This window comes from Tubulanus polymorphus, chromosome 4 (assembly GCF_964204645.1).
Source record: "Tubulanus polymorphus chromosome 4, tnTubPoly1.2, whole genome shotgun sequence".
NCBI classification, from domain to species: Eukaryota; Metazoa; Nemertea; class Palaeonemertea; order Tubulaniformes; family Tubulanidae; genus Tubulanus; species Tubulanus polymorphus.
This window is the reverse complement of record NC_134028.1, coordinates 4,735,972-4,762,240: the sequence shown is the minus strand read 5'-3', so window position 1 is coordinate 4,762,240 and position 26,269 is coordinate 4,735,972. Positions and strand designations below refer to the sequence as shown.

The following is a 26,269-nucleotide window of genomic DNA, read 5'->3' as shown; positions in this document are numbered from 1 at the left end:
TTCCGCGTTCGATCGTACTGCCACCTATAACCGAGCTTGTGAACTATTGCAAGATATTAGACAATCGACTAACGAGATGAGATATCAGATTCACGACTGTGGCGCCATCAACAGTCACATAGCCACACCGAATTACCCATAGTTCTCTTCTACTTCCTCTCTCGAACCCGGAATCAGAATGGTGTGTAATAAAATAAACATTTTAATCAAATCTTCTTTCATCCGTTCATTCCTCTATCAATAGAATCTCAAAAACCGTTTAATATATATCATCGTAAATGTGTGCTTATTTTAGGGTGTCGACATCCGTCACAATAAAGACCGTAAGGTCGTCCGAAAAGAACCCCGAAGCAAGGATGTTTATCTATTACTGCTTGTCAAGGTAAGCGCTGCCGTTGAGATACAAGGCGATATTTCAAACATTATTCATTGTGGCTTTTTCTAACGTTATAGATTTACTGAGTTTGGTTTATGTTTTCAGCTGTATAGATTCTTGGCTCGACGAACGAACGCCAAGTTCAATAAGATCATCCTGAAACGACTGTTTATGAGCAAGAACAATCGACCACCGCTTTCAATAGCTCGTCTTGTAAGTATTCATTACTAATCAACATTATCTCTTGTCCCTTCAAATCACATTTCCAATGAGCTTCACATTAGTGCAATTTTACGGAGTGTTTAAGGATACGAGAGATGTATAGGGCAGTCCTCCTTATTGCCAAGATCAACTGAGATGACATGAAATATAACATATTTATTTATTCCTTATCGATTTTAACACTTGAAATCATATTATATCAGTAATAAATACCTGCTGGAGTCATATTTTACGTCATCTCGGTAATAAGGAGGACCCGTATAGGGAGAAAGGGGGGTCAATAGTGGTCTGTCGTGTTGCTCCTGATCAGCAGTGAATGAATGATTATGTTTTAATTGCTAGGTTCGAATGATGAAGAAACCCGGACGTGCTGATAAAATAGCAGTCATCGTCGGAACTGTAACTGATGATGTCAGACTGATGAAAGTTCCAAAACTGAAGGTTAGTTCACTTCTTTATTCATAGATGGCGGAGCGGGCAGGGTTCTATGAATGATAGCTACAGCGAGTCAGTCATTCTGTTATTGATAATTGTTTCTATATTTTTCAGGTTTGCGCTCTGCGTATAACTGAAGGAGCTCGTGCTCGAATTCTAGAAAACGGCGGTGAAATTATCACATTCGATCAGTTAGCGCTTCGTTCTCCGAAGGGAAAGAATACTGTCCTCATGCAAGGTATAAAACTCACAAAAAATTCTTTCTATTTTATGTCAAAATGATTAAGTTCTATTGTAGGCTCCGATCAAGTTAAATCTTTTCATTTAAGAGTAATATCTGAGTTGGATGAAAAATAAGGCTCCGCTCAAGTTGAATGATATCTGAGTTAGATGATTCTGACTCTACTCAAGTCTGATCTTTGATGGTTGGATGGTACAGTAAATTGACAAATCAGATCTTTTGACTTGAGAGTGATATCTGAGTTGGACAATACACAAAGACACCTCTCAAGTCTGATCTTTAGATTTGATAGATATATCCGAGTCAGTTGGAAGATGCAATTCTGCTCTCAACTCAGATCTTATGACTTGAGAGTGATATATCTGTAGACTCTGCTCAAGTCTGGTCTTCGAATTTGAGTGATATATCTCGAGTTGGATGGTACAGTAGACTCCGCTCAAGTCTCTCTTTGAATTTGAGATTAATGTGAGTTGGATGGTACAGTAAATTGACAAATCAGATCTTTTGACTTGAGAGTGTTATCTGAGTCAAGTCTGAGCTTAAGATTTGAGAGATATATCTGAATCAGTTGAAGGATGCAATATACTCTGCTTTCAATTCAGATCTTATGACTTGAGGATGATATCCGAGTTGGATGGTACACTAAACTCTTCTCAAGTCAGATCTTTTGACTTGAGAGTGATATCCGAGTAGGATGATACAGTAAACTCTGCTCAAGTCTGATCTTTTGACTTGAGAGTGATATCAGAGTTGGATGATACGGTTGACACCTCTGAAGTCTGGTCTTTATATTTGAGAAAGATATCTGAGTGAGAAGATGCAATAGACTCTGCTCTCAAGTCAGATCTTTTGACCGTAGAGTGATATCTGCTGAATGTTGGAATGTACAGTTGTAGAGGTTACTCTAGTCAGATGGTGTAACGTTGAGAACTAGGGTCAAAAATTGTTTCAACGCAAATTTTGAGTAAAACGAAGCTAACCAATTCAGCTACTAGGTTTCAGGGTTTGAATTGTGATCAGTCTACTGCATTACCCAGTAATTCGCCCATTGAATTTATTGTCCAAATAAGCCCTGTTTTCAAGGTTCCAATTGTGAGACTAAATTGATCCTAACTCTCTTGGTAAATTCTTTTCAGTTTTTGGATTTCGATTGAACATAGATTAATATTTGATTTGATTATTTTTGCAGGACCGAGGAAAGCTCGTGAGGCGTACAAACATTTCGGCCGAGCTCCTGGTGTTCCTCATAGTCACTCGAAACCTCTCGTTCGAAGTAAGGGACGTAAATTCGAACGCGCTCGTGGTCGACGTGCCAGCAGAGGATATAAAAACTAAATCTATATCGATTTCTTTGTCTTGTACAGAAATGAGGAAAAAAAAATACCTTTCATGGTTTACAATATAATATCTCTTTGGCTTTGATTGTTTGACATTATGTGTTAGGGGATCATTCATTTATTACGTACGCATACAATTTGAATTTTTCAACCCCGTACTCAAAATCAGCCACTTTTTAATATGCTTTAAAGTACGCAATTGCACTGACCTCCCCTCCCCAATGCGTACGTAATAAATGAATGACCCCTTGTGCTTTTGATAGTTTGACGTATACACGCACGAAATAACAGAGGAATTACGCAAAATAACAGGAATTTCATTGGTGCCTGATAAAGTACGTTAATAAGTTTGCTGTCTTTGGTGGCGTCGACGGCTCACGAGGGAAAAATTTTCACCCTCGCTGGGATTCGAACCCAGAACCTCTGGATTAGAAGTCCAGCGCGCTATCCGTTGCGCCACGAGGGCTGGATACATACCACACGAAATTGTTAATAATTGTTCTCTGTTTTAAGCGTTGTATTATTTGAGTCTATTCTTTTGGTATAAGTACAGATTGATTCAATTGATAATGCCATGAAATTAATATTAATTGTAAGAATCGAATAAATATGCCATATGCCGTTTTTTTAGTTATCGGAGCTTGTATTGATTTCATTGGTTCGGAGAAATGCCGCCAAAGCTGTATCGTGGGAGTTGATACTCGCTTGCCGGGGTTTATTTTAGTAGCATTCTCGTACGGTATCCTAGTGGTATTTCTCGGAACTAGTGTAATTACTGCGGGTGTGATGAATAATTTACTTATAATAAGTGTGGATTCCACGGGCCGGGTGCCCTACTTTTTGCTAATATAACTTAATTGCATGATAATTTTGTTTTGGAATTTAGTTTTCCCACATTTTTAAGGCCCCCGGGACCCCTCCCCTACGCAAGCTGCCGATCGGACTAGTGCGCCTAAAAATGAAATATAATAATGAACGCTGGTGTAAGTACCACACCCTCTCATCCATATATCAATGAATCTTAAAGTCGACAAATTTACAGAAAATTAGTGCTGAATTGCCGCTATTACCTAAGCTCAGTAGGCGTTTCTCTTCGCCCAGCCCCTTCAACCTCGGTCGATTAGAAAAACAGAGAAACAATAAATCCATTTTGTTTAGCCTTGTAAATCGTGATGTGTATAGTCTGGATCATACAGTTTTTATTTACCTGGAGCTGGTATCCCGTCTTTAGCGAGGCAAGAAAAATAACCACGTACCGCGTCGATTTATTCTTCAAGGCACTTCTCTCCGCATCAAGATACCACTGCAGACATTGGGAGAGCTTTCTTTCAACTCTCCCTTATAAAAAAGAACTCCTAGGTGTGGATTTTGAGGCACGGATTCGATAAGAATTAGTCGATATAACGAGAATTGAAAAGAAAGATCAGAAAAGGTAGGAATTTAACCCTAGTTAATTAAAGAATGCTTTCTTGTGCGGTGAGCGCACGTACATCGAATATAGAATTGATCATATATGTAAAAGATTCTTTTGAATGCTAAATAACTTTCATAACTCGATGCTAAAACCATAAAGTTTATCAAAAAATGTATATCTTTTTCGGAAATACTGTTAAAAAAACCACAAAATTCATCTTTCAAAATTCATCTTTCATTTTGAGATTTTCGTAGATGTGATCAACGGTTTTCGCCGAAAATTCTGTATCATCTTAAAATCTCAAATATATGCTGAATTTACTGGTTTTTTTTCTCTTAATCTGGTGAAAATGGATGTAATATCCCTCATGTAGAAAAACTTATCGTTTCTCATTAAAAAAAAACTGCAAAAACAGCTTCTTGTATATTACACATAGGCTTACACGTTTTGCGTGTATGTACTGATGAGCGGGAGTTATTTTAGAAACGATGACTTCAGCTTTTTTGTACTCGACTGCAGAGACTGTAGCCAAAATAAACATCATTCAGTAGCTAAACGTGTATCATACCTGATGGCTCGACACGCTTAAGAAAAATATGTTACGGCAGACAGATATTTAGAATTGCTAAACGTAATTTTCAAGGGATCATTTTCTTTTTGGCCTCAACTTACTTCGGGCCACCAAAAAGTTTTGCGTATCAGACCGCTCGCAATGACTTATCGATCCTATTTGACCCTGAAATGTACTTAGTATGTATTTGTATGCTAAAGATAAAATGTCTGGCCACGCCTTGGAGTTAAGATATGTACCCGTCGCGATAATCGGTAGTGGAGGTGCACTGTAGCGAGATGCGTAACTTTTTTAGTTTCAGGATGAAGGTTTTATCTTGGAGTCTGGCATTGCTCCTATGCAGTATACTTTTAACGTACGTTCGCTCTCAGGTAAGGCCAAACAGACATCAAGATAAAATGAGTAGTTTCACGTGTTCTGCAGACGTTTTAACATACGTATGTAAATGAACTAATCTTCGATTCAAAATTACCGATTTTTCAGTGATTGTGTTAAAAGTGAAATAATGAGAATTTTTCATGGAATATTTCATGATAGAAAAAAATAACATGAAACTGTTTAATTCCATATGTTTATATTAGTGCCCGCATATGCATATCGTTTCGGGTTTCTTTGTAATAAACTATGAATATTACTCGAATTTCAGACGTCACCACAACCAGACGTAGGAGATTTAGTAAGACACAATAAATGATTTTTAAACAAACATGATATTTATGTATAAAAATACTTGACGTGCATATATGATGTTGTTGATTATTGTTTAAAAGGATGGACCTGATGCCGGTTCTGAGAACGGGGAAGAAGAAGAGTACGACTATAAACGTCCCGAGGAACCAGTCGGTAAGGTCAAGGTCATACATTACGCGCAGACGTGATGACGTCATCGTACTTATAATCGCATGAGTTATTTTTGAAAATAAATGTAAAATATGAAGGGGGACCTATATCAGTATAGAAACAGAATCTTTCTTGTATACATGTGCTTAGAAGTAATTTTCCAACCGACGTTTTAGTTTACATCGCTAGATTTTGTGCATTTCCCTGAATTATCTTTTCTCGTGTTGTCTTTATCGTTAAGACCCTTGTTTGACCAAAGAATGTCCGAAAGGTATGGAATGCGAAACGCAAGAGGATTACACCGCTAAATGTATTTGCCAAACGAGCTGCCCACCGGCATACAACCAACGGATGCGAGTAAGAGAACTGTTTAGAGACGTCTTCTCCTTTTCAACTTCGTAGAAAATAGAACTGATGTTAAAAGTGTTTTTCTACATGGTTTACTTAGGTCTGCAATAATCGAAACGAAACGGTTGCGAGTTTGTGCGAGATGGAACGACAGAATTGTATGTGTAAAAACAAGGAGCCCGGCTGCAATGGAAAAGGTTCAGCCAGATTGAAACATTACGGAGCTTGTCAATGTACGTCGCATATCGGAAACAGGGGCGGTTCCAAGGGGAGAACACAGGGGGTGCCCCACCCCCTAGAAATGTCAAGTTGCCCTGAAATTTGACGGAAAATGAAAAAAATTAACCTACGTATTCCTAAAAATGTGCTTGTCCTCAGTATTTTCGAAAATTGGTTAATGTTTTGCGACGAGCTTTCTTTTCATTATATACATGACTTGCCCTATTGCACCCCTCCATGGATCAGACCCTTGATCCACCCTTCGTTCTAAACATCTCATTCGTAAGGTTCAAAATGTAGAAAGGCAGTTTATGCCAGTGGACAAACTGTTACATGAGGTGGTCTTTTCGCATCCGGCTCGAAGGTGCCCTGTTCATGGTCAAGCATCCTTTGATCCTGCAAAATATATCTATGATTCGAAGACCCATATCTTTTCCAATGAACACATTCATGTTCTGTGGATTCTCAAAAACTATTTGCTGTGATTTTGTTGACAGATATCGCTGAGTGCACACAAGATGAGAAGGACGAATTTCCATTAAGGATAAGACGATGGATGACTGTTACTATGTTTGATTTGGTACGTGTTGAATTCATATTCACCCGATAGTTTCCTATTTGAGCGAGAATGAGAATATTTTGGCGTCCACATTGTTTTCAGGCTGGAAGAGGCACATTGGGACAAGCAGGATTCGCGTTAGCTAGAGGTGCAATAGGCAGTGATACTCCGTGGATTAATCCAACATTGTGGAAATTCTGTGATTTAGATGTCGACGAAGATGGGTAAATTCGAAATATTCAAAACAGCCTAGCAAAAGAACTTTTCTAAAAAAAAGTTGGCGGGCCGTTCGCACTCCCATCCCCTGCTAGAGCCCCCCATGATGATGCATCTTTTTCTAATAATTGAACACAGTGAAATAAATGGAGAAGAATTGGAAGCGATAACTGTGCCTATGATGGTAATTGAACATTGTATAACAGACTTCCTGAAGGACTGTGGAGGCGGTGGAGGAATTAGTCTAGCAGAATGGGGAGAATGTATGGGTCTTGAAAAAGGTAAATAATATGAGAGGATTTTCAATTTTAGTTTTTTTGTTCATACACTGTGCATCAGTAGAGCTATATGAAGTTCGACTCAGACTTTGCAATTTGCAATTTTTGTGCGTATCATCGGTGCTATTTAAAATTGTTTTTCCCTTCTCTAATTCCAGATCAAGTGAAGAATGTATGCGGAGATTTCCAGCGCGAGAGACAGGCTAAGGAAGCAGCTAGACTAGCCAAGGAAGCAGCGGCACGAGGAGAAACTGACGAAGAGGCATCCCCCGAAGAACCATCAAAATAAACTTTATACTTGTTCCTTAACGATTTGAATGTATCTTTAAAACTATTATTTGTTGATTAATTAAGGCATTAATTGGGTTAAATGAAATTCTAATTACCATAAAATCAGTACATTCATAACTTTATTACTACTTGTCTCATAGGTAAACTTACGTAATCTTTATTCACGGAATTATATTTGAATCCATTCATAATCACATAAATCACAGTGGTATAACGTTTTTGTATGCTTTAGAGTAAATACTAGAAATGAGTGACACGCTTATTCAATTTACAGAGCATCCTTCCCCTTGTAGAGGGTCTTAAATCAGTCATCTTCTAGCATTCTGCCGCTAACATTGATTAAGTTCAATCGTGGGTCATTCATTTATTCAAGAAAGTAAAATGTTTGGAGTCAACAGACTTAGTACTCATTGTAACTGTGAAAGAAGCTTCAATAAAAATGCACGCATGAATGACATACGTTATAGACGAAAATAGTTTTGTTTGTATAATGAGCAGCTGCGACCATCGAGAATTACAAATAGTGTGTTGTTGGTTTGAATGAAGCGTCTGCACTTCAGTTCATCAAAATTCCACAAGAAGGGGTTATCTCCATTAGTTCATTGAAAATCCACCAGGGATCAGGCATAGACTGGTTGTCTGTTCGTATTTGTCGGAAAAGAGTGAAAGTTTTTCATTTCGATGAATGATCATTCAATAATGTGAATGAATAATTCATGCTACAACCAATTAATAAGTAAGTGAGTTTTGGCAAAAAAAGAACTCAGTTACCTAAAAAAATATGGAAGTATCTTATTACAAGTCACAATTTACGAATTTAGGGCGGGTTCCTAGTATCATTTGATACTTTGGAAACTCGTTACAGCGAACTTCCGGGACCAGAAAATAGAGTGTCCGTCATATCCAGTATGAAATTAATTAAATTTTATCACTTGGGACAAAGATTATATATTTGTTATATCCGATGAATCGTTGTATCCGAGTTTGTTGTAACGAGGTTCCACCGCATATTATGATAAGGTGTCACAGGTCTGTATTGTACGTAACAAGGAAATTTCATATTTCGGCGGTAAATAAGTGCGAATATTTTAGTTCACAGAAATTCCGCTATCGTTATTCATAGGGGCAGCACTGAACGGTTGAGATCCAATACAGCCTCGCAATTCTACTGCGGGATGTGAGGAATACAGATATTTCATTCGGATCATTTGATCAACACTAAGTATCCACGAATACGATTGCTGTGACAAATATTTTTTCAGATTATGAGTTAAAAATACCAGTTTTAGCACTTTCTGTGAAAAGTAAGCACATATGAGGGTCTTCACGAGTTTTTTTCCAAATAACAAACCATGCATAACGTCGGCACACCAACACACCTGTCTTAGAACGCTCCTCTCAAAGACGGCAAGAAAGTAAAAGCAAAGAGAATCGAATATTTTTTGAGAAAATTTCCTAGGAATTTTTTTTCTTTGTCAAAACATCTGTAGCCAGACATAATTACAATCCCTGTACTACAAATAATTGCTGGGAGATTTTAAAAACCATCTTGTTTGTTTGGTGCCGACAATCGGCAGTGGGGGAGAAGAGTACAGGCACAAAATGAAAAGGCATCGGCAATGATGAAATACACAGCACGTTTCATAACAAAATCTAACAGCTCTTTTTCTTTTCAAGAAAAGTAAGGTACAATAATGATAATGCGGAGAGCGAATAAACAGATTTTTCTCTAATTCAGAAAGCGAACAATTTTTGCCTGATTTAAAAAAGCATGCGGTAGAGTAAGAATTAGTGACTACAATATTATTATTACAGGGCAACACAGGAGAAAGAGAGGGATAAATAGATAACTGTGAATTCAATCAGATCGGCTCAATCTGTCAATCATCAAGATTGCAGTGCATTCTGCATTTTTGATTTCTTAATTATTTACAGGAGAAAGAATATTCAGGATTGATTCCTAGGTATTGAACCACAAATGTTCTCCATATACTAGAATTTCTAAGGGGCTGCATTCTTTGTTAGGTGTATGACATCGTGGCTGCTTTAGTAGCAAGGCTTTCAATCCCCCAAAAATACAATAATTTGGTTGTTGGTGTTATCTTCTATTTTTTCCATTAACTCGATATATTTCGAAGCAATCTCAGCATTGATAGAATATTGACATCCACTCTGAATGGGGCAAGATATGTTTCATAAGGGGTGGCAGATTTTCAGAGGAGTGGATGTAAAAATGAAAGGAGTTGCTGCCCCTCTAAAACCTGTAGTGGAGAACACTGGAACCCTGAATCTCCGGGTTCTTTCAATTGACAGATTGACTGTCCGCAATATATCAACTGGAACAAGAATCATATAAAATAGATTTAGAAATCAACCAAAAATAAAATGAAATTAAAAATTACAAAATCGAAAACAGGATTTAAGCTCGTTAAGAGTGAGCTACAAAATACATCAGCGCTACAACTATTACATTTTATACAGGTTAGAAAAAGTCCACAATCTTAGCACATTGTATTTTTCATATTATTACTTGATCCGCTATGAAATCTATCACAGCTATCTAAATTCCCTATCCCTGTGTTGCCCGAATATTCACTGCAAGGTAGAGACGCGATGTATAACCGGTTTCGATTCAGAGGTTCTTTCACTTCAACGCCCGATTTCTTCGCTAAAATTACTAAGTTAAGTTTAAATGCAAGACTATTACGCACACCAGGACCGTCTGGTATGCGGAGAAAAAAACTATTTAAAAAAAATATACTAATTTTTCACATGAACTGATGATTAATATCGCAATGACCTTAGACCGTAACCGTTTGCAGAAACAACTAACTTAACCCAGGACAAGGTCATTAACTTAATCAAATCAGAACAACAATTACTGTAATACCAAACATTGAATTGAAAATATTGAACAATTTGCTGTTTATTTCATCCAACGAAATCTAAGTTGAAGCTTTGGAACTGATCTGAAATTCCCATCTTATTCAATGATTTGGATTCAACATTTTTGGATTCAACAACTTTATCCAGAGTCTATTTATTCGAAACAGAATTTTTTACAGTAGAATATGACACATTTGAAGGAAAAGTGCGAAGCTGTAAAACTAATCACTAATTTTGATGTCAACTATCGAAATCTATTGAAAACAAGCCGGGTAAAGTTTAAGTATTTTGGCAAACAGGAAATGTTGTTTTCATAAGTTCACATATTGTCTAAACTTAAATAATAATAATAATTTCTTGTTCATTTAACATCATTTTCATTATTACTATTATCATCATTTTTACATCAATTATATTTCAGTATCGGATAAACCCCTCATTCAAATGTATAAGGCAGTCAAAATATATATATATAAATATCACACATAAGTTACGTCCTGTACAAATGGCACTATAGATATCGAGAGATACTGATATCAGTGTGCCAAACCACTGAAGCATAAAAAATAATATCTTCTTCTCTATATCTCTTTTCTTTATTCTTAAACTATTATTATTATTATTACCATTTTCACGTAAGGCTAGATGACGCGAGAGGTCAACCGGTGAGGTGTAACAGCGAACCCCCAACAGAGAGAACAGCGTTTAAATATTTACAATCACTTTAAATTAATGAATTAATTCTGCTGAAAATGACCGAGACGCCACCTATATACGATATATATAACTAACCGGTTACAAAAGTAGTAAAAATTACCCGCCACTGCCGTATAGACGGACGGGAGGATGGGTGCATTGATACCCCTCATGTACGCTCTCACGTCACCTAGCAACACTCATAATACTAATGATTTTTTTTCGAGATATAATCTGTTAATGACTAATAATCGTGAATAGTTCTTAGCTAAAAACGCCACATGAAGACAACGTCTCACATGTTGTATCGGGGTCAGTCTAAACCGGGAGCAGATCTGCCTGCTGGCTCCAACCACTCAAGACTTCCGATATAAACGGTTAAGTTTCAGTTCAGAGACTGACCCACTGGAGGAGTGACAGCTCAGAGACTGACCCCAGGAGGAGTGACAGCCCAGAGACTGACCCCCAGGAGGAGTTTCAGGAGTCATACGACAAACAAACAGTACATGTCATACAAACTGCTACAAACTACCACTAAACTTAAAAACAACTTTTACTTTTTTTTTTCTAATTACATAAAATAAAACGACACAAAACGATGAAAACCCCACATTTTTCCCCGCACGTAAAACTTTTCCTCGACGACAACGAACGTTGATTCGTCGCAGTATCCATAGCAACCATCGTCCGGTAAATGTCGGGTTAGATATGAAGACACAGACAGGCACTTTCACTCTCAACATCTAGTACTCTCTCGGATTCAACACTTATTATACACTACTTTTTTCAAGAGGGTCTACTTGAATATTCGACTACAATCAAGTAGCACATTTTAACCAATGCCATTATTCTTATACATGATTATATTCCATAATTCAAACCCAATTAACTCCAGTGCAGGGTTCACTAATAGCTCGATAGGTTTAAGTTCCACCATCGTATAAATAAGACCGGTGACAATACAGTTTAAATTGTCTCCAGTCGGCTATCCACAGGTTCGCTGACAATAACTCATGAGCAATAGGACCCAAATATCTGATAGAACTATTATGCACAACTGATCAAACTCATAAACAACTGAACAAAACTATGAAATCATTAATGATATTATCGATCGATTGCCACGCGGAGAATAATAACGATATCTCAAAATCTGATGAACAAAAAAAGAAAACCCGAAACAAATGAAAATATTTTCAAATCAAAATGTTGCATAGAATTCATATATGTTTGTTTTGGTCTTGCGTCATCCACTGATCAACAGAGATGAAACTAATCGTACCGTCAAATCAAATTATTATTCTCCGAAATTTCTGAAGGATTCAATATCGTTCGCGTGACAACCATGAGCAAATTCACATGTTACATAGGGGACCCCGAAAAACTTCGAACTTAACCTTTACAAAAATCAGGAATCTGCAAATTGTGATATATACAACCATACGAATGATTTATGTATAAAGACGAACAGAGGAATGGTTTAAAACAGTTTAAATATAGAACTGGTTTAAAGATAGGCGTCGGTTTCAACAGCGGTGAATTTATCTACAAATGAATTACTGATGTATTTATTCCCGGAGTTACGTTTAATCCAGACTCAACACGTCGCAGCCCTGTCGTCGTAACACCTAGCACACTCCAACACGCACATATACACCTGAGAGTTAAAGTCATTTCTACGACAAAGCGAGCAACGCGCGAAGCCTCGATTTAGTGTCAACCGATATCTCCTGGTCCGACGCGGGCTTGAATTGCATACATTCTCCGAGAGAGCACTGATATTCCTGTTAACGCCTCGGTGGTCCGTTAAAACCACCGCCCGTACCGGGGGGACCGCCTCGTCCTCCGCGAGTATCCGCTCGAGGGTTACCTCCGATAGACATACCTCCACGCATACCTCCTCTCATACCTCCACCGCGTCCTAATCCCATACTACCTCCGCGCATGTTCGGCCTGAGTCCGCTACCCGGGCGTCCGAGATCACTGCGAGGTTTCTTCTCTTCCACGTTTAACCGAGGGTAATCTTTACGGAATTTCTTTAAATCTTTCTGCAAATAACGAAACAAACAGATCTCTTATTATTGGTGACTAACGAAACTAACAAATATCCCCGACCACAGAATGCGTTTAAGAATCACTGAAACGCAGTGACGTACAAAATGCTATTTCTTGTGGAAATGATAAAAGACAATCCATTACTACATTCTATGCATTTCGCGATTGTTTATATATGTAAAATCTGATGACTATAAGACGTGACATCACTTAAGAAAGTAGTGTGACAAACATTCGCATCTCCATCAAACAAAATGATATCTAAATTGAAACTTACTCTATTTTTAAGTATTTCATTGACGAGTCTCGCTTGTTCAAATGATATAAAACCATAATGCTGAAATAAATGAAAGCAATCAGTGACTCAAAACTCATACAAATGCTGCTCATTGTTTAGTCGCATCAGGAAACTGAAATTACCTTTTTATCCGTGCCTTTAGTATTTATTCGTACATCGACAACCTTTCCAAAATCTATCAAATACAAAACACACGACTCATTAAAGAGACAATTCAGATTGAGGAAATACAAATACAGGTAGACTCGAACTAAATTATCATCAGGACCACGACATTCCTAGTTCCATTAAGATTTCAAACTCGACAATTACCTTCAAAATAAGTTCGTAGTTCCTCTACTGTCGTGTCCAACGGTAAATTACCGACGAACAACTGATGATGATCGGGCCATCGCTGTTTTCTACTTTCATCAATCTCCCCAGATTCTCCTCTACCAACACTACCACCCTGACTACCACGTTCTCTTATAGCTCCCGATCTCTCACGTGCTGACCTGAAATACACAGCAAAATACAAAATAATTATCAGCTGAACAGTTGCAGGACTCCCCTGTAAGGCAGTCACAGCACTACCCCCCTGAAACGTCTCTTACTCAGTCCCACTTAAAACATAGTTCTTTCAGATCAGGGAATCCCTAATTAAGGAGGGGTGGGGGTGGGGGCTACATTTATCAAGAGGTTCCCATTGCCACTCAAATTCTGCCTGATTTTTTTACGAAAAAACTTAAGAATTCCCTGATTTTCCCAAGAAATAATCCCAATTTTCAGAGAACATTTTATCATCTATGTGAATTTTAGAGCAAAGATTTTAGAAACTGCACTCAAATAGAAGATGCAATCAGGTCTGCTCGAGATACTAGGAAACACGCGAAAATCGAGCCATGGAAACAGCACTAATAAAGATTTCAGTAATCTACAAACCTTGGTGGTCTTTGAGGTTGTGGTGCATTATTCGTCTCCTCCGTCGTTTTCACCACTTCAGATGCAGCTACGGCAGCAGGTTTACTCGGTGCTGCAGGTACCGGTTTATTAGACACAGCAGGTACAGTAATCGGAGCACTGCTTCCTCCCGCCGATGGTGTCTTACTCGCCATCGCTGCCCATGAGAACGTTTTCGGAGCCTCTGTAAAAACAATTCAGAACAAATTATAAACGAATAGATTCAGAGCGGAATTCAGGGAGAATTTTAAAGATATAGTCAGGGACAAGTCACTTCTTTTATGCTGACTATTCACCGACTTAAGATCTGCTAAGAATCCACAATTAACCAGCCAAATACGTAAGACATAGACAGAAACCGTACGAATTTAAGCATGATCTAGCAATTTCTCAACAAATTTCCCTGATTTGAGTGGGGATAAGATTTGTTCCATCTTACTACAAACAATCTTAAGGACCAACCTTGCATGTCCTGTTCAGAAAGCGGTTCAGTTTCTAGTTCTTCCTCTTTACCGATGATGACAGTCGGCGGTTCCTCCTCTCGTTGTTTCTCCTCCTCAGGCTCTTCATCGACCTCCGGTTCTACGGGAACAACCGGAACGACGTCCTCCACGCAGGGGGCGCCGGCGGTTGAGATCGTTATCGGTTCGGGATCGATATCGGACTGAGACGTGTCAACGGGACCATCGATCAAATGAGACGTTCCATTGCTACAAAACAATCGATCAATGGTTAGATATCATCGAAATATCACATGATAAAAGTGTGGAAATTGAATGATTGAAACACCTCATGATCGGCGGATTCACTTGCTGTTCGTAGCTAGAAATCGGCATTTCTTGCACTTCGTCGGGCTGCGACGCCGTTTCCAGAATCTCAGTCTCAGAATCTGTAAAATCAAAATCACATCACAATGAAGTCGCGAATGAACAAAACAGTAGATCGTGTAAGTGAATTACGAGGCAGTCCGAGTATCATGTATTATCAACTGAGAGACCCGTCCATAGTCATGACTTCCACTAAGAACAGTCTAATGGCGGGCGTAGGTCGGCCTTGCGACACTGCGACGCGATTCACTGCGACCGCCAGTGACGATCGCGTCGCAACGACTCACCGACCTACGCTACCTTGCGACTGCCAGCGACGCCAGTCGCACATGTTCTACTTTCTGCGACGCGACGCAACCGTCGCTATCGATCAACGCGCTCTTGCGACTGGGAGCAACTAGTCGCTGACAATCGCGTCGCAACCGTCTTACGCCCACTTGTGACGCAACGCAACGATCGCGTCGCAAGGTCGACCTACGCCCGGCTTAAGACCATCTTGGTTGTATAACGCATCTAACAAAAGTCCACTCTTTAGATCAGATAGGGACTAGACTACGGAACCAGGGCCCTCATCTACGCTAGACTATGCTTGCCTCAGATTTTAAGGAACTGGCAGATATTTTCCAAAATGGCAGGTCAGAGACTCGCGTATATTAAGAAGCGGGTTCTATAGTCATCTTACCAATCAGTTCCTCTTCATCTTTCTCTTCATCAGAATCGGAGAAAACTTCGTCCTGGTATCGAAATATGTCGTTATGCACGTAATATTTCTTCGGCGATTGAGGAGCGAGAACGAACGTTTGCATGAAGCGTCTCATCGGTTGACCGTTATTAGATAGTTCACCGGTTACCTGTAGAAACAATAAACAATATATCACGACAGGTACACAAGCAAAGCAGATCTGTACGGAGTCTTCATAGAATGAATTAAGGATTCCAAATTTTCCAGATCTATTTTCCTGATCCTTGACCAAGCATTCACTGCTAACAATCGTTAGATATCCTCAGTGGGGACTGATTCTTATTAAGAGGTTCCTCGTGCCATTTGTCACCAGCGAGAACAAGACACCAAAAATTCAAATTATCTGACTTTTCCAGTGAGTAGTCAATACCCTCCAATTTTCTCTAAAACAAAGCTACTGAAAGATAAATGATCTATGTTATTACCTGTATAACCACAGCACTACCAACAGTAGCCTGACTATCAACCTGTCTGATCTTAGCGTGACAATCTCTGAAGTTCAATGACATCACCTTCTTATGTATTTCCTAGAAACACAAGATTAAAATGATACACGATGTATTTAATAAGGAGTCAACGTAATGATTCTACTGAGAATATTGTAATGATCAGTCATACACTTACCGATTGTCCCATTACAGGAGGCTGTTCTTCACCAGGTTTCTCAACACCGCCGTGTACAAAACTGGAATTCTGACTATAAAACCTGCAAATACCAAATATTAATCATAAGAACATGAATTACAGTGAAGTAATGGCTTGGATGAGCGATAGCAGTTGCGATCCTATCTAACCAGGGGGGATGGTGGGTTTGTTGAGAGTTGACCAAATGGAAAGACGAACTCTGTGACGTCACAGTGACTCACTACACATTTGCCTTTATGATCTTCAAGTTGTTTAGCACCCACATAGATGTCGATCAACAACAGATTCCCAGATACATTTTTGGCGAGCATTATGCATAGTTTTTTCTTAAAACATGTGGTTGAGTTTTATAACTTAAACAAATCCGCTAATTATGAATAATGACCGACAACCGGTCGATAAAATCATTGATTACTGCTAACCATGAGGGCACTAAACACAAGATTACCAATAGTACCTACTGTCTGTCACACCTACTCTCCGTGCGACGTTTTGGTCCGTAATTTCGTCAATAATCGGTTTATCTACCTTTATTATGCATCAATTTGTTCAGTGAGGAATTTGCATTCAGAAATTTTCACTTAAGTTGTTTTTGTTTTCATTCATGAGCGATAGTTTACTCAGCATACACGCTCGCGTAATGCTGAAAAATCCGCTCCGCGGACGCTCGGAAACGTTACAGTGACGTCATCACCTGCTCATTAGCATATCAAAATACAGTAGGTGGCGCCACGTGACGGGCCATAAAAGCCGTTTTTCAGCATTACGCGAGCGTATGCTAGGTAAACTATCGCTGATAGAAGAAAACACAAACAAATTTCTGCCAGTTCATGATTTATTTCTGAATGCAAATTCCTTACTGAACAAACTGATGCATAATATTTACAGATCAACCGATTATTAACGAAATTACGGACCAAAACGTCGCACGAAGAGCATGTGTGACAGACAGTAGCTGTATTTTTGTCGACGATCTCATTCGCTTATAGTTCTATGGTTGGACTGAGTGAGAGGGATTGTTGGAGTTATATACTAACCTATGAAGATACTGCGGCGCCTCGTGAAGCATTGTATAATATTGCCTCACAAATTCACGACCAACACATTGTGGAGTGGGCGTTTCCATGACCATGACTTGATTTTTACAGTGATTAGCTGAAATACAAGAGAGAGTAAGGCATCAGATAAAACATTCATACTTCGTCTAGGCCTACAATCTATCAAATCACTTTCACAAATATAATAGGATCAACTTCTAAATTGAATTAATTCATAGATATCACTTTATTCTACGGGTAAACCTTTTTGTGAAACTGGATTGACCCAGCACTATTATGTACGGAATACATTGAAAAAGAGGGAAACTGCAGACTTCCAAGTTTCACAAAAATGATGCATCATCAACTAAAGTGAAACCTTATCTAAGGCCAATACAATCTATCGATATTAAACTTGTTAAATGTTTGAATATTTGTATCACAAGATTAAAACCAACTATACACATTTCTATAGGCTTCCCCCGACAATAATGAGCAATTGAAGTGCAAAGTAGCGATTTCACAATGAGTGAGTGAGTAATTATGCATCATGACTCGAAATAAAATATCCACTAGCAATCAAAAACCGAACAAATTCGAGTGTTCAAAAGATATTTCTCGCTATGAATTAAATCAAAAATTGATTAAAAAACTATCTGAATGGCGACAGACCCTGGTTTATCCTTTCTTTTTTACTACGACGTAATGGATGGATACCCCAAAAGCAAAACGGCTGAGTGAAATTCGCCTCAACACGAGACAAAATTCAACGATAATTCACCTAATTTGAGACGATTTAATAGAAATCTTACCTCGATAGCAACTGATTAATATAGAGCCGTCGATATTAATACATCAGACGCGTCGTATCGGTGTTAAAACAGGGTTTAGATCGTGTTTAGAGAGGAGGGAATTGTCAGCACATGCACACTATGCTGCGCGGTAGTGGTCACTATCAGATCCGTTCTCGCGACGTTCTCTATTACCCGTCCGTTTCGCCGTGTGAGCCCCGTATTTACTAGGGATCAGCCAGTATTTATAAACCCACTGTACAATCAATCCACACACTACGTCTAATTAAATAGGCTAAGAAATTGAAGCTTGATTTCATTAATTTACTCTTTCGATAAATCCAAGTTGGACCCCCTTAGCTTAATATAACCTTCGTATGAGTAGAGTGATGAAATATAGTAGAATTAAAATTCCCGCAAATTATATAGCCCCTAGAACTGCTCCCCTGGTTTAGGATATCCCAGAAACCGTTCAATTCCCATTAATAAAACCTCAAAATACTAAAAACAAAGAGTTAAATATAAGTAAACATGTAAAAAATATTCATTTAATCATTGAGTAAATAGTGTATCACATAATCAAACAGTTGCCAGTGAGTTGCACCAATCTGAAATCGAGGCTAAAGTTCTTACAAGGCTACGCATGCGCCAGCTTTTTTGGGTTGCCATTGGAAACTTCAGTAAACCGCAGTACTGTACTGTTGATACTGCAGAACTGTCAAATCTACATAGAATTATCGAAAAACCGTACGAAATGACTTCCTATCAATATCACATGGAAGCTTTGCGAAAACAACGAGTTCTCGAAAGAAAGCAGGAGGCGCTTAGAAGACAAGCAATGGTAAATATCATAATTATAATCATATTTTAATTAATTAAATTAGTTCTATTTAAAAAAATTAATTCAATTCAATACGTAATTGTAAGTCAATTTTCCAACATATTATAAATTTTGTTCATATGAAAATGATTGCAAGGCGTTCCATTAGAATTTATTTTCAATCTTAAGTAATACATTTTCGATTTCGATTATTTTTTATCAATTGCAAATTATGTGTTATTTAAAGCTTTTCAGTAATTGAATTATACACGCGTTGACCAAAAGAAAGATCCGAAAAAGGATCCCGTAACAAAATCAAATAACTTACTCGACTATGCTATCATCAATTTAGGCAAATGAAGACGCTCAGAAAATCGGAAATTCATTACAATATCGCACACAAATGAATGACGGAAACATGTCGTTAGAACCTGATAACAGGTAATATTAACCTCGTGTGCGCTGAGGTCGCAACATTAAAAATATTTATTAGATTAATGATGTATGAAGTGAAAGAGCCGTACCAATAAAGAAAGCTGAATGGTTGGCAAATCCTAAAATGTAAATGAATTGTATATAAATGTAATAATGATTATCAATAACGACGAAATACAATGTATTAAATGTAATATTTCAACCGCTATGCGGCTGTTTGGTGACAATGCCGAGCGATTATTTTACTTTTTAATATCGTACCGCGTTCGAGCACTTCCAAGAATGTTCTTTTTCGTGCCGGGGCACCTCTGTGCGTGAGAAAAGTATTAAAATAATATCAACGCTCAATCCCGATTTACCCTAATTCCCGACTGGGAGTCTGACATGGCGTAAACATGATTTTTGAAGGGTAAAATCAATTACGAAATTTATGGGTTTAGATCATTCATCAATATACGAGGAACCGATAATCTGGAGGAACTGTAAACTGGTCAATATTTATAACAAGTTGCGTCCTCACTGTATATGCGACAAAAACATGTGACCACGAGACCGGTGCACTCGTCGTCGCTACAAACAACAATCCATTATCATGATATTTCGGGGAAAATGCGTATTTTATGATGAACAGTTCGAATTGTACTTTTTTCTCATTACAAATTAACAGTTGCTGTTCTCACCAATACACGACCACGCGTTATACTCATTTCTTTATTTACTAATTGAAAAATATTTTTTTTCGATTTCGGAATCATAGTTATAGTTATAACAACACCAACAAAGAGGCGCCGACTAGGATTAAAAATGTAGTACACACCGATCAGCTTTTCCATTCAATGTTTCCCGGGAGACAAAACTACAGCAGTGCTTGTCATCACGAATAGTTGACAGGTGGGGATCGTATAATAAACACGAAAGCTCCAATTACTGACACCATATTTGTCAGGAAATTATCAAATTATCATTTATATATAGTTCACCAATTCTAAAATATCATATTTTTCCTTCATAACTTTCCACCGCTTTGTAAATGCTTTCTATATACAACCCGCGCACTTTCACTGCATATATATATATATATATATATATATATATATATATATATATATATATATATATATATATATATATATATATATATATATATATATATATATATATATATATATATATATATATATATATATATATATATATATATATATATATATATATATATATATATATATATATATATATATATATATATATATATATATATATATATATATATATATATATATATATATATATATATATATATATATATATATATGGTTGAATATACGTATAGTTGTGAATAATAATAGCAAATTTAGAGGTGGTGGAGATATATATATCCACCACCTCTAAATTTGCTATTATTATTCACAACTATACGTATATTCAACCATATATATATATATATATATATATATATATATATATATATATATATATATATATATATATATATATATATATATATATATATATATATATATATATATATATATATATATATATATATATATATATATATATATATATATATATATATATATATATATATATATATATATATATATATATATATATATATATATATATATATATATATATATATATATATATATATATATATATATATATATATATATATATATATATATATATATATATATATATATATATATATATATATATATATATATATATATATATATATATATATATATATATGGTTAAATATACGTATAGTTGTGAATAATAATAGCACATTTAGAGGTGGTGGAGATATATATATCCACCACCTCTATAAATTTGCTATTCCTAAAATCTTAAAAGTTAGAACTTTATTAAAACACACATGATGATTGTAAAGCATGACACATTTTTTCAATCACATTTTGAAATTTCAACTTAGGCATTTGAAAGTAATCTGAAACTATGACATGCACCGTATGGCTGCCTGGCAGCCATACTAGATTTGGAGTTATAAATTCGGATCACAATGTTCGCGCCGTGTTATTCAGTCGAGTAAAGGAGTCATTTGCTTGTGTTTTAGGCTGAAGCTCGATCGATTCCGACTGAATGACGATGGGTTCTGGAACCGCTATAGAGGGCGCCACTCGCGCATGCCTCACGTAGACGCCGCTTACACAGTTATGTACGATAACAATAAAGACAATACGGCTTATACGTGTGACGAAAACCGTAATAACCGCAGGCAACATTTACAAAAAGACAAATTCGATATTCTACGCAAATTAAATGGGGACTTTCATGTACAAGTCATGATGCAAACCCCGCATTAAGGACCGAAAAATTATTTCGAAAAGTCCATGAAGAAATTCGAAAATAGGCTACCATAGATATAACAATTTACAAATAACAGTTGCTTTAAGTTATTTTCATCTGTAAAAGCGTGACAATCATGAAATGACACCAGAAGTACGAATTATAAGCTTTAGAAAAATGACAGTAATATGGCTTTTGGAACCTGAAATATACAGGATAGCGTGAAATACAAATACATTCGACTGCTTTTGAACAACTATACGTATATTAACCATTGTTTGGTTTTTGTTTTGTTTTCTTTTGAAATAAAATCAACGAAAAACAAATAAATGCGACTGAATTAATTTTCTTTTTTCGAAGCAATGGAAATGAAAAACTGATATATACATGTATTATAATATACATGATAATGAACTTCGAATTCGACTCAGAGCTTTGATCAAGATGATGCAACAAAGGAAAATATTATCCCGCTCTAAAAACTGTTTCTACAGCCCCAAAGTAACCCTCAAACCACCCTTGGCTTGGAAATCCAATAAGGATAAGAATTGTGTGACTACAAGCAATGAAAAAAAAAAATCGTGTGTCGATAAGTTTTATGAATTTTGCAGATCTGCGGCGATGACGAAGCGACGCGGGTTGTTTTTACCAGCGATCAACCAACAGACGACATCGGCCGCGCACAGGGAAGTGCGCTCTCCCGTTAAACGAAAACCACCGAATTATCTGTTGAAATTAAAGCGTGATGATGTTTATAGCATCATACACCCACTAGAGTTCTTACACTGGGATATGCCTACAATTTTACCCGATATTCAAAATCCTAACTTTCGGCGGCAAAAATCCCAGCTTCTTTTGGGTAGTCTGTAATGGTGGTCCTTTTGACAAGTGCTTGATTTAGTAGCATGCAATTCTTAGTTACTCAATGTTTTTGACAACTGAAAAAGAACATTATTATGTGCTATATGTATAGTTCTTAGAAAGACTTTGGACGGGACATGAAGGGACCGGGCAGCGAGAACATTCTGAAACGGTTCCGCCGTCGAGTCAGTTTGTGAAATAAGATCAGGTTTAACCTATTTTCATCCATCGAAATAAAGGAACTGTCTCTATTTTCAATTCGCGCCTGGGGAACCAGCTTTTATTCATATATCTTACGTACACATTTTGTAACGTTTAAGATATTTGCGTTGGTGCAAAAAGCAGAGTGTCCGATTTCAAAATACCGTTTCATTTTTTGCTGAGCACTGATTTTGTTTTATGCTTGAAGTGGCTTTTATTGCACGTTTAAAACTGCTTATATTAATTATTCTAAACTCTTGCATTGCTTTTGTTTATTTTTTATACGTACAGGTCGTATCGGTCCACTCTCGGCAAGCTAGGCGTCGTCAACTGTAAACCTATCCACCATCGGAATACTGACAATACACCTGTAGATAGAATGTACCCTATGTTGCATCCAGATGAATTCCTTGCCTGGAAACCAAACGACAACTTGCCATCTCGAGTCAAGCATTTCAAAGTCTAATAGTTAATAGTTGTTTTGTCAATCGGACGCAGACCCAAAGTTTATTTGTCGCAAGTCGTATCAATTTGTTTTGTAAAAGTGAACTCCTCACGAGCTCGAGAAGTCGATGGAAAGCGTGATCGACACATGGACCGGGTCTCAGTGCGGTGTCGGGCTGAATAGATGATATCAATGTACATTTTCGCAATTTATCGCCAATAAAATCCCCGGAGAAATCATCCGTGATAAGCAATAATTGCTTCAGAGATTGAATCAAACTACGCGTGTTAGTGGTGGTCAGCTTCATCAGTATATCATCACACAGACCTCTCAATAATGATTCCCCTGTAAATTACATTTCCTGATCATATAAATTCTACTGTTAGATCTGTGCCTGCTCTTCTACACACTTTCTGCAGCTTTTTATAAACTCACGCACCATTCTCGTTTTTGTTTAAGCATGACTAATAAAGACAGCCAGTTTCTCCAAATAAATCTCCACCTTCAACTGACAATCAATTTTCAAGCAAATAGAAATAATCAAGGGTCAACTCTTAACTATCAACTGGGCTAGTGTCATAAGTGCGCACGATGGATTTAACTGTTGATATCTCACAAATTACAATGATCAGTCCAGTGATATTAGTGATAATCCGAATCTTGGGTATTTCTTCGTGAGTAGAAACTGATTGACAGTTTACCACACCTGACTGGTCATCAGTCACCAAACCTAACTAGTCACCACTGAACTGATACGCAATTGGACTCACCTTGGTCTAGCGGGGTAAGCACTTGCTGCTTATGCTGCGGGTTCACGTGTTCCGTGCTAGGGTCGGGTTATATTTTTGTTCTAGTTTTCCTGGATGATGCCTTTTGATTTGAGATTTGCCTTTTTGGAATAAAGTTATTGTCATTGAAGCCTGGGCTCGCACTCCTATCGTTGTAGGACGCACAGGGTCCCGGTTACACCAGTTACGGCGGACATAGTTTCGATCGTGGATATTCGACTCTATTGGTCACTCAACACGATTAGATCAAACAATGCTCCAAAAAGTATTAATGTGATGAAACATGTTTTTGTCATTCAGGAAAATGAGCTTTAGATATGACAAAGACATGTATGACCACAGCAGAGACGGCCCGGTTTTAGACGCAACTTGGTATCGAATAAAGAAACAACTGCAACAAGAAGATCTTGTTTTGCGTAACGGTAACAAGATACAAGGCTGTCCGTCATCTTTACTAGAACTCAAATACTCTCACACCCCGGCTTTCAAATAACAAGGGTTGAATTATTGATTGATTTGATGAATTAAAACTGGTGATGGTTTTGAATAGAGTGCATGTGTAACCAAGATTGTCGCGTGCTGTTAGTAATAGTATGTGACTCGTCACCTATAAATGTGAATCCAGTCTCACAACGCGAGTTTGATTGTATTGAGGGTATGGCATTGAAGTCAAGTCAAGCTAACTCGACATATCAGTGAAACTGGATCCAGAGTGTGTTCCCTCCCAATAGATCGTAACATTCAATATCGAAACTCAAAAAGAGATTGGAACTTTAACTGTTGTTTGGGAAAGTGTTTTTGAAATTTCACTCAGCTTTTCTATAATGAATCCGAGATTGTTTTGAATGCACCCGAATGAAGTGTCAGATCACCGCTCACTGTCAAAACCTTGTTAGTTACTTGTACTTAAGAGGCGCGCCGCAGTGATTTCTATTGCCTTCGGACGTGTCTTTCTCAGTAGATTTGGCTTTGTAAAATTCAGTCTATGAAATCAATGTTTAAAACAGAAACAAAATAAATTGTTCGTAATGTTGTTAGTTTCTGTAAAGATGATCTTAATGCACTGAAGTTGTTGTTATTGAGTATAAGTTTTATGATCTCCTATCATATCATATACTGCTGTTAGTTATATAAAATTGAAGAGTAGTGTGATTATCTACAGTGTAATTATACTGCTGGACGCTGCTTTATACTATTTCGCGAGCAAAGAGAAGAAAAGAGAAAAAAGGTTTTTTGTTGTTGTGCATTTCGTAGTAATGATAGAGATGATTTCTTTTTAGTATCTGATGTTTTTATTTTGTGAGATTTACTGAAATATATCTGCATGATCTATTTTTTTTCAAATTTCCGTCAACTCGTGTTTATGTAATCACTCTTTCGTGTCTGCGACGATGTGGAGATGGAAATCTGGATGAAAGATAGTTACCCCCTCCCGCGTACATGGCTGGGAGTCGCAGCCCCAGAAATCTTGGAAAAGTTACCTTTTTGCTAATATCATTGCCATATTTTTGTAAAATCAAATATAAAACTTTATTTCATGGAAAATTCTACAATAAGTTATTTTGCTAAGGTCAAAATTGACATCAATAGGAAATTAATTATTGCCACATCCAACAGACCTGCCATTTTTCGGTTTTTCTACCCCCGTACGGCCCTGTCGCAGGACTGCAGCTGAATCGATGCAGCTGCTCGTGATGGTGCTCAACACTATTTCTAGGTGACAATCAGTGTTAACTGAATCTCCTCTCACAGGTGCAACGCGCACCTGCATCTGCTCCTGATAATTACGTTCCTTCCTGCTGCAATTAACACCCGTCAAAATGGATTTACAATTAGTCTTAACTACAGACCACGATTCAGTATAGAAACAGGAACCGGGGGTCAGTCAGTCCAAGCTTCAGGCCTCGATTAAAGTATAGAGACCAGGCCGGGAGTCAGTCAGTCCATGCTCCAGACACCAGTATAGACTTTGGGACTTGAGGCCGAGAGGGTCAGTCAGCCCAGTATAAAGACTGGGGGTCAGTGAGTCAGCCCAGTAAAGACGGGGGTCAGTGAGTATGTCCAAATTGTGCTTAAGGGAGATTTCTACCATCATTCAATAAATTAAGTTCCCAAAACACACACAAACACAGTACAA

At 37.5% G+C, this 26,269-nt stretch overlaps 4 protein-coding genes and 1 non-coding gene across 7 annotated transcripts; 3 read left to right on the top strand and 2 right to left on the bottom strand.

Moving 5' to 3' along the window:
- Positions 1-107: 107 nt before the first annotated feature.
- On the top strand, positions 108-2,679 carry LOC141903300 (large ribosomal subunit protein eL18-like). Its single transcript, XM_074791400.1, has 6 exons — positions 108-181; positions 296-382; positions 482-589; positions 941-1,039; positions 1,148-1,271; positions 2,464-2,679. Exons 1-6 carry the CDS (start codon positions 179-181, stop codon positions 2,607-2,609), a joined length of 567 nt encoding a protein of 188 aa, XP_074647501.1. The 5' UTR covers positions 108-178; the 3' UTR covers positions 2,610-2,679.
- Positions 2,680-3,004: 325 nt separating this feature from the next.
- On the bottom strand, positions 3,005-3,077 carry Trnar-ucu (transfer RNA arginine (anticodon UCU)). The gene has a single exon. It is a non-coding gene; the product is annotated as a tRNA-Arg (tRNA).
- An 805-nt stretch (positions 3,078-3,882) lies between these two features.
- LOC141903565 (SPARC-like) lies at positions 3,883-7,821 on the top strand. Its single transcript, XM_074791738.1, has 10 exons — positions 3,883-4,043; positions 4,892-4,967; positions 5,243-5,272; positions 5,367-5,439; positions 5,678-5,793; positions 5,885-6,017; positions 6,501-6,583; positions 6,665-6,786; positions 6,917-7,059; positions 7,215-7,821. The coding sequence occupies exons 2-10, from the start codon at positions 4,899-4,901 to the stop codon at positions 7,343-7,345; spliced, it is 900 nt and encodes a 299-aa protein (XP_074647839.1). The 5' UTR covers positions 3,883-4,043; positions 4,892-4,898; the 3' UTR covers positions 7,346-7,821.
- Positions 7,822-8,798: 977 nt separating this feature from the next.
- Positions 8,799-18,422, bottom strand: LOC141903073 (ras GTPase-activating protein-binding protein 2-like). Its single transcript, XM_074790960.1, has 12 exons — positions 18,285-18,422; positions 17,473-17,590; positions 16,415-16,496; positions 16,216-16,317; positions 15,731-15,899; positions 15,011-15,110; positions 14,684-14,931; positions 14,204-14,405; positions 13,595-13,776; positions 13,405-13,457; positions 13,262-13,321; positions 8,799-12,977 (listed from the first exon to the last, which is right to left on the bottom strand). The coding sequence occupies exons 2-12, from the start codon at positions 17,565-17,567 to the stop codon at positions 12,717-12,719; spliced, it is 1,554 nt and encodes a 517-aa protein (XP_074647061.1). The 5' UTR covers positions 17,568-17,590; positions 18,285-18,422; the 3' UTR covers positions 8,799-12,716.
- A 533-nt stretch (positions 18,423-18,955) lies between these two features.
- Positions 18,956-25,452, top strand: LOC141903963 (uncharacterized). 3 transcript variants are annotated; one of them, XM_074792380.1, is made up of 3 exons: positions 18,956-19,104; positions 19,436-19,524; positions 24,433-25,452. In XM_074792380.1, the coding sequence occupies exons 1-3, from the start codon at positions 19,018-19,020 to the stop codon at positions 24,623-24,625; spliced, it is 369 nt and encodes a 122-aa protein (XP_074648481.1). In that variant the 5' UTR covers positions 18,956-19,017; the 3' UTR covers positions 24,626-25,452. The 3 variants fall into 3 exon arrangements, with proteins under 3 accessions (XP_074648481.1, XP_074648482.1, XP_074648480.1); XM_074792381.1 differs by having other exon boundaries at positions 23,191-24,574; XM_074792379.1 differs by lacking the exon at positions 24,433-25,452 and adding an exon at positions 21,605-22,086.
- Positions 25,453-26,269: the final 817 nt, after the last annotated feature.

Bases quoted from the DNA above. Each gene is read 5' to 3' on its own strand.
- LOC141903073 (XM_074790960.1), bottom strand. From the start codon at position 17,567: ATGGTCATGGAAACGCCCACTCCACAATGTGTTGGTCGTGAATTTGTG. The intron at 16,318-16,414 runs GTAAGTGTATGA...TTGTGTTTCTAG, and splicing joins CTCCTGTAATGGGACAATCG to GAAATACATAAGAAGGTGAT. The intron at 13,777-14,203 runs GTTTGTAGATTA...TGTGTATTTCAG, and splicing joins CAACCTCAAAGACCACCAAG to GTCAGCACGTGAGAGATCGG.
- LOC141903963 (XM_074792379.1), top strand. From the start codon at position 19,018: ATGACTTCCTATCAATATCACATGGAAGCTTTGCGAAAACAACGAGTT. The intron at 19,105-19,435 runs GTAAATATCATA...TCATCAATTTAG, and splicing joins CGCTTAGAAGACAAGCAATG to GCAAATGAAGACGCTCAGAA. The intron at 19,525-21,604 runs GTAATATTAACC...CTTGTGTTTTAG, and splicing joins TCGTTAGAACCTGATAACAG to GCTGAAGCTCGATCGATTCC.
- LOC141903565 (XM_074791738.1), top strand. From the start codon at position 4,899: ATGAAGGTTTTATCTTGGAGTCTGGCATTGCTCCTATGCAGTATACTT. The intron at 4,968-5,242 runs GTAAGGCCAAAC...CTCGAATTTCAG, and splicing joins TAACGTACGTTCGCTCTCAG to ACGTCACCACAACCAGACGT. The intron at 5,794-5,884 runs GTAAGAGAACTG...TGGTTTACTTAG, and splicing joins CATACAACCAACGGATGCGA to GTCTGCAATAATCGAAACGA.
- LOC141903300 (XM_074791400.1), top strand. The intron at 383-481 runs GTAAGCGCTGCC...TTATGTTTTCAG, and splicing joins ATCTATTACTGCTTGTCAAG to CTGTATAGATTCTTGGCTCG. The intron at 1,272-2,463 runs GTATAAAACTCA...TTATTTTTGCAG, and splicing joins GAATACTGTCCTCATGCAAG to GACCGAGGAAAGCTCGTGAG.